The 8,133-nt window shown below is 42.1% G+C and overlaps 1 protein-coding gene across 2 annotated transcripts in view; it reads right to left on the bottom strand.

The window, feature by feature from the left end:
- Positions 1-253: 253 nt before the first annotated feature.
- LOC110958794 (protein argonaute-3) overlaps positions 254-8,133 on the bottom strand; it is a 33,674-nt gene continuing 25,794 nt past the window's right edge. For both annotated transcript variants that reach the window (XM_022205490.2, XM_022205491.2), the window contains exon 19: positions 254-7,985. In XM_022205490.2, the coding sequence (XP_022061182.1) occupies positions 7,877-7,985 (109 nt within the window). In that variant the 3' untranslated portion in view covers positions 254-7,876. The remainder of the gene's footprint in view (positions 7,986-8,133) is intronic.

Here is an 8,133-nt window from a genome sequence, read left to right as displayed (position 1 = left end):
AGAGCGACCCATTCTTTCACAAATGTTTGTAAAAGCAGTTTGCATGCCCAGGTGCTTGGTTTTATACACCTGTGGCCATGGAAGTGATTGGAACACCTGATTCTGATTATTTGGATGGGCGAGCGAATACTTTTGGCAATACAGTGTATGTGGTGGTACTATTTGGTTGCATAACATGAAATATTTCTTGCAACTTTTTTCATCTTTTTTTTTTACACCAAATATTGTACTTCAAACACTGAGACAACTCCGATAAAGCAAAGCATTTTATTGCAAGTATTAGTCAAAGATGCACTTCAAACTGAAGCAAAGCAACACTAAAGGGCCAAAAACCTATAAGAGAGAGTTACAAAAGAAAGAGACATTTAAAACTGAAAGGAATAGAGCTGTTGGTACAACAGAGCCTTTGCAAAACACAGAGACTGAGACATGGATCATCTGGTGGTGAAGGTTCACTGTTCAATGTATACATCTGTTTGCTGGTGCCTCACTCAGAGGTATCAGAGTCCAAGATCTTCAGATTGAAATAAGACTGACACAGGAGTGATGCTACATTGACAATACGATTATTTGAACAGAGTACAATGAAGTGTTTTCAAATCCTTGGCCGCTGTCAAATATCTGTCTTCAAAACCATTATGTGTATACATGAACCGGCATCAGGAGCCTAATCTCTTCTGCAATATTTGGTTTGAGGTCGTTTGGAATGCAAATGACATGAAAACAGGTTAAACATCTGATAGCCGTGGGAGTAAACGTTACAGTAAACATGTATGAAACCAAAAAATGATTCAGTTTAAAGGACAGAGGGTCTACTAGCTTTGGAACAGGATTGACAACACTCAAAAGGTCCATGTCTCTGATCCTCTGATGGGGTGAGGGACAACCAACAGAAATTTTAAAAAAAGAAAAAAAAAAAACAACAGTTCATCACAACACAGTTCATCCTTGGTTCATTATACAGGCACAGGTCTCTGAAATCCAGCACGCTGGGGAACCTCCTGGTTCTAGTCAGGCCTGGGTCAAAAAGTATCTGAAAATACTGTTCTTTGGATACGCCATCAACGACAATACGATGATAACCAATTTACACAAAACACAGGCAAGTGTGTAAAAGTCAAATTAGCATATTCACAATTTCTAAGAAGATATCTGCATTGTCCTGAGGCAGTAGGCACTGCTCATCGGGTTCAAACAAATGCCAAGAATTCTTTCCAGATACCATTTGACCCTGACCTGGTTTCTGTTCTGACATCAGTACAAATGAGATGGAGCAATTCTCAAAAACTTACACTTCGTTTCGTACGTCAGAGTTCACTAAGTTCTGTTAGTGGTTTACATGGGAAGTGAGAAGAGATGAGGATGCCGGTTGGGGAATCAGGCAGATCAAGTACGTAGGCTAGTTTTCTTGGTAGGCCGCCCAACACAGGCATTGCAAAGTCACATAGATTTCTGACAACTATTTAAGAACGCACTTAAGGCTGAGGCATGTCTTTTCTTATGGAATGAGACCTGTTCCTGCTGTAAAATACTCTGGCACAAGAAGAAAAAAAAAAAAAACTTGACAGGAGACAATTAGAAGAAGGAAGCAACGCCTACACACTAAAATTTTTCACCATAATCCAAAGAATTTTGCCTTTCCAACGTCTTTTCTTCTTTCCCCTGCCGTGTTTTTTTTTTCACTTTCAAAAATGTTATATTCTACACTCTTCCACTTGCCCTTTACTGGCTCGGGGAATTTACATGGCTAACGTACCAATTAGCAGCTTGGGATGAAAAGTCAGCTATTCGACACTCAAGTCAGTGTGGTTCAGAAATGGTTCCCTTCGTCAGAGATGAGCTGCAACATGTGGGGGTTGGCGTTTGGCCTTCTCAGGTTTTAAAAGAAGAGTGGAGGCTAAAGAATATCAAGGAAAGGAGGAGGGAGAGTCGACCTGTGGATATTAACCAGCGCCCGACACACCGCGCTCTGCCACAAGTCAAGTCCGCCTCCCCTCTTTCCTCCACCTCGCACCCCCCTCCATATTGTTGTGCTTGCGTGTCTAGGAGGATAAGGCGTCAACATGGAGGGGGAGGGGCTAAAAAAGGCCTCTTCCTCCTGGCTCCGCCCCCACCATGCTGCAAAAATGATGCGGAGACTCCAGCCGCTTTAAACGCACTCTCAATAAATACACCATAAAATATTCCGCATATATATATTTCATATATATATTCAAAGAACAACACATTTAAATAGGACAACAAAATAAAAGTCGGCTCAAGAACAACTTTTCAAAGTCGGATAAGTGTTAAGACAAAACAGAATATTTTTTACAGTTATACTTATTTTGACTCTAAAATAGTTACTGTATAAGAATATCGCAATCAGGCATTACTCAAGCATTATATGTCATAATAAAAGCAATCTGCAGTTTTCTTTCATGTAGTATAACATATGCAGCATACCAAGGTAAGTGAGGTGCAGTGTTTTTTGAGATTTCTTGTAATAGAAAGATTTCACCCCCTGGACTGAAAAGGTACCCACAGAACTACAGACCGTCCTCGGTTCTCAGTCAACACCCTACCGGCTCACAACAAGGATACTGCTGGGCACACATTCCCTCCATCAGGGACAAGACACATGGCAGGGCATTGCACTAGGATGAAAGAATGCCATGGGCTGCTACTAGGGCTGGGCATCGTGAGAAAAGTCTGAATACTGACACTGGCTCTGTTAGTTTCATGTCTGTACCTGCTGTAAAATGACACTCGGATGAAAGCGCACTTCACTACGCGACAGATTAAAGTATTTTCCGCCATTCAGGCTTTTTTCTTTTGCTTTTCTTAGTGAAAAAAAAAAACTAAATGCCATATTCGTCAGTGCAAAAATCTACTGATGTAAAAAGTTGTGGGCTGCCTTTTCTTCAAAAACTTGCGGCGCCTTATTGATGCCAAAAAAACCCACAAAAAACTGGGAGATGAATGGTGTTTTGACACCCAGCCCTAGCTGTAACAAAGTGTGGAGTGGCAGTTCCAGGGAGAATACCGCCACCCGAGAGCAGACTGACTCAACCGAGCCAACAACAAAGTCACAAGAGCATGAGGCACACTTTTAATGACAGACTGCTTTGTTTGGTAACACACATCCCTTCGATTCCTCGTTTACGCTGAGGCTTTGGATCCTCTCCTCCTCCCAGACAAGAGGACGAAGAGGACTGGAGGGACAGAGATTGAAACCTCTTGGCTATGTGTCTGAGCGAGAGTGGCAGTCTCTAAAGTGCTGTGCTATGTTTGTCATTCGTGGGCTGGGCTGTGTCACACCACGCTAGTGTCAGCTATGACCCCCAACCACCCCTTCCCCGACCCCCCGCCAACCCACCCAAATGCACATTCCACTGTACCAACAACACCATTGGTCCAAGACACTAAATGCACTAGGAAGCAAGAGCTCAACCACAGCCATATACTTGGCATAATGTTCTATTTCTATGTAGGCTTAATGTCTAAATACACGAAACACAAGTTTGCATTGCCGTCTCTAAAAAACAAACATGTACAATGAGAGAGTGTGTGTGTGTGTGTGTGTGAGTGAGTGTGTGTAAAATGCAGCTATTCCCGCATTGCAATGTGTTTTTTGAAAAGGAGATTCTATTTCTTTGATTTTACATTTTATCTTTCAATTTACAGCACCATCGAGAGGAAAGGCACTTTCTTTCTGTGGACTTTTTTGTTTCTCACGTCATTGCTACTTTCCACTGCAAATAGAGACCAACCAAAATCAGGGACATTGATCGATTACTCAAAATGGAATTACACCTTCACTTCCATTGAAAAGTGGAGACGCTGACCTGTAGGGGTTAACTAATTCTTCGCAAGACAGTTTGAAGATTTTAGGTAACATGTTTTTTTCCTCATCAAGCTGCGAGCTCTGCGTACCTTTATATGTGAAACAAATCTAAAATTTGAAATGAAATGGGGAGGGCAAACAAGAGTTTTCACCCGCGGTGTCTGTTGAGGAATAATTGGACGAATAAATATTGTCTTGGTATCCCATCGAGTGTTCGCTTCCACAGGCCCAAAATGGTCTTGCTCATGTTGGGTTACTTCTCTACAAGCTAATATTTGCAAAGCAGAGCTGATGGCATTTCAAATGCAAGCAAGGCAAACACATCTGCTATGTAAACATGTGTTCAACTGCCCTCAGGGGTGGAGTTCACACACAACCTGTACATCGATTACACACAGCAGAGATATAGTGAGTCAATCATCCTCCCCATCCCCGTCAAACACGTTCAACTTTCGACATAACCTGCCACATAATGCTTTCATTCCTTCTAAAACACACACACACACACTTGAATGAATCACACTATATCCCACTATTTTGTCCTTCAGCTCTAACCTTTCTTAAACCTCCCAGGGGGATTGGGAGAAATTGTACTGCCATGGAATGTAGTCCTCTGGCACAGGGGAGTAAATGTTTGGGAGTGAAGGGGGGGGGAGCAAAAATAAGATTACAGGCTTTGTCACACCACAGATTTACTCAGAGGCCAACTCTTTGTATTTGTGTGCACACAAAGTGGCTCGAATAAGGAGACCCGGTCTGAGGAAAGCAGCAGAGGCTGCAATCTGACGTAAATCCCCCAAGGCTTTAACACAAAGGAATGGAGAACTACTACCCCTTGTTATGTTATTCTTTGATCACACATGACTTTGAAATGAATCACCAAGACTTTCAAAACCACTTGCCCGTTTCTTTTCACTCTCCCTCTTGATAAGGAGCAGGCATCAGCACCAGTTGAAGGAAACCCGAGAACATTCAAGAGCAGAGGCTCAATATATCCACCGATCTACTCTACCGTTGTCACAATGGGGTTGTAATGTCTTAATACGAAGGCTTTCAGAGCACAGTACGTTAATCTTTTTTCTCCTCAAAGACAAACATCCAATTGTATGAACATCTACAAATAAAGGAGAGAAATAAGCATTCAGCATCTTGCGAGTTTTTTTTCCAAACATCAAAGCAAGAGGTGGTTTGAGTCCACATCCCTATCAATAACAGTATGACAGTCCAAACACACATCACTAGTTTGAACAACCCCACCACTGTTCACACATACACTATACGTTATACAGTGACACAGGAACAAGTCAACAGTCTATTGCAATAATAAAACTTTGTTATACCTTTTTAACCATTACTTATCATGATACATTTATTACTAAGATTAATAATTAGACTACATTTTTTTTCTGTTAGCAAAAATAAGTGGTGTGCATTACATAATTTAAAATGTACAAATATACTTTCGATCTGGCTTTTTAAAAAAGGCTTTCAGATACTAGTGAAATCATGAAGGCTCAAACCCACTGGCTTCCACGCTGGAAGGCTAGCCTGTGAAAGGCAGTCAAATGCAACAGCAGAGGCAGGACCCTACATTATACCTCGTCTGCCATTGTACCATTTACAAGTTCTCCATGCTGATCTAACCCACATGAAATCATAAACCTATACCTCCCTTCACCAACCGTAGCAGTGGATCCTTCTCCTGTCCTTCAGAGTGAGGTTAACCGTTTTTTTTTTTTCCTACCATACCCATCTGCCCATACACAGTCTCATATAGAGGTTCAGCTTCAAATTCTATTTCAGACAGAGTAGCACCACGCTTGTGTTCAGTCCCGAAACACATGCTTCTTTTAGTGCAGATAACTTTTTAAAAACACCCCCCGAACAAGCTTCAGGCCTTCAGCGGATGAGAGGAGCTACATGACGACAGTAATCCAGAAACACGATTCACATCAACAGTCGGCTGGACATCTGTAGCAAATGTCGGTCATCCACTCGACTCCTCGACTCTGTTCTGAAGCCAGTCCCAACTTTGGGCCAGCTACACGGGCAGGAGCTACACTTGGTCTTGGACTAAGGATTTCCATTGAAAGAAAAATGTTATTGAAAGAATTAGTTCATGACAAGTGTGGTTCCATGCCCATGAATCTGGCCCATTAGTTCCAAACACACTGTAGCAGCTGGATCCACGTCTGGTGAATATTAAGCAAAAAGACAACTTTGGCCTGCTTTGCTTGAACGCTGCTCCGAAGCAAAGCCAACAGCTAACACTGCTGTATAGGCAAATACAATAAATATATTGATCTTAGGTTGATTTGAATGAGATGTATAGAAAAGTCAGTAGACGGTTGTTGAGAAGAATAAGAGGCATCGGGTGAAACTTTCTTGCTTCAAACTATCTTATGCTGTCCATTCGTTGGAATATGCTTTTTGATCATTTTTACTCCGCTGAAATAGGATCCCTATAATAAGTCAAGCAGCTTTTGACCATTATATACTTAACTTCCACCAGGCACTTGAATACTACCTCTTTATGGCCTTTGTACTCCGCTTTGCTGCTGTCAGGTGAAAAGCTTTGTTATTCTTAATTCTTAAGAAAATCAGCCTTTGAAGCAAACTGATGATCAGGAATTCTGAAGTCATGCCCACTGATCAAAAAGTATTCTCAAACCACAGAGGCGCATAAAATCCTTCAGTTCAAGTAAAAACAAGAAAAATCACCTAAACTGCAGTTGCACCATTTTTGCCCAACAGCAAGGGCAAACTCATAAAACATGCTGATCAATCGACTCACAGAGGAGCAACACATGAAAGGGTCTTGCAAACGTTACTCCTTTCGAGGACACGTGCTTCCAAATGAAAGATGTAACTGTACTTTCGAGTCGTCTAAGTCCCCTAAAATTCACTTCCCTTCGTTCAATGGATTATTGCACTAGAGGAAACCATCAACATAATCTCTATTTACCCGCCATCTCGAGCTCAAGAGGGAAATGCAAAATAAAGCACTGAGGGAAATGAATGCACGACGATTACTAAGGTTAAAAACAAAAGCTTATGTGATTAAGTAATTTTTAAAAGTTAGAATTGTAAAATGTTTGACATAATATAGAAGAAACGTAACAACCAGAATCAAACAACAGTGTTATACTTTAAATAAAATCCATAGATGGCTGCAATTCAGCAATTGATATATCAGCCAATATAAACTGCCCCGGTTCAAATGTGACAGCTAACCGTGAGAAGTAAATCAAAACTGATCCGAAGTCTTACATGACAACAACTACATGCTGTGACTTTTAGGGGCATTTATACCTCGTCGCCAACAGGTGGCAGTGTGCTCAAAAGAACATGTAGCTCCATACAAGTAACCGGTGATACCACACACTAGGGGAAAGTGACAGAACAAGAGTGGAAACAAGAGGGGAAAATAAAAGTGGCAACTGGGAGGACGCTCTGGTCCATGAAACTAGAATCCAAAATAAACCCAACACCTCTAGATAACACCAGAGAGTTAGAGTTTAATTGGTGCGAATCAACGACAAACTACAGTAAAACTGACAGAATGTAAAAGTGCTGCTGCTCAAACTGACTTGAGGTACTAGAGATGGCAAAGGAGCAGATTAATAGACTATCACGAAAGACTGTGCCGAAGGAAACGTAAAAAGAAAAACAAAAACATCCACTAGGTCACAAGAAGACAAACAGGGAAGAACAGATAGGAGGGGCAATGAAAAGGGGGCCTGATAAGGGTGGAAATAAACTAGTTGGCTGGTTTAATATTGCATAATAGTGCTGAGTTTCTGTCTTGTTTGTTTTTAAAGCAGCGTTTGCATCCTCAGTCCAGTGTGGGGATGCCCCCTCCCCTCCCCTCCCTCCTCCCTGCTTTCCTCTGCACAGTGTCAGGTCCGGATTGACTAGGCATGTTGGGGGGCGGGGTGGGACTTGCACCTATGAGGACTCCTTGACTGGCAAGCCAGGCGTGCATGGTTGTGTCTGTGTGTTTTCATGTGTGTGTGAAGGGTGGCAATGGTCGGGGAGGGGAGGTGGAGCTCAGGCGAAGTACATGGTCCTCAGGGTGTCGTGGTGAATCTGAACAGCTTTGGCCAGCGCCTGGGGGTCCCGACCGTTACTCTGACCAGACACATGGCTGCCCTCAGCGCTGCAGAATGAAGACGATAGAAGCAGTTACGAAACAAACACTAAACGATAATGGCGAGCACGCAAAAAAAAAAAAAAAAAAGAAGTGGATAGATTCTGCGAGTAAAACAAGAAAAACTTCGCCTAATCTATCGTTTCGCTCTTCTCAC

The sequence above is a fragment of the Acanthochromis polyacanthus genome, chromosome 12 (assembly GCF_021347895.1).
Source record: "Acanthochromis polyacanthus isolate Apoly-LR-REF ecotype Palm Island chromosome 12, KAUST_Apoly_ChrSc, whole genome shotgun sequence".
Classification (NCBI taxonomy): domain Eukaryota; kingdom Metazoa; phylum Chordata; class Actinopteri; family Pomacentridae; genus Acanthochromis; species Acanthochromis polyacanthus.
Note: the sequence above shows the minus strand (reverse complement) of the source record. Positions and strands in the feature narration are given on the sequence as shown.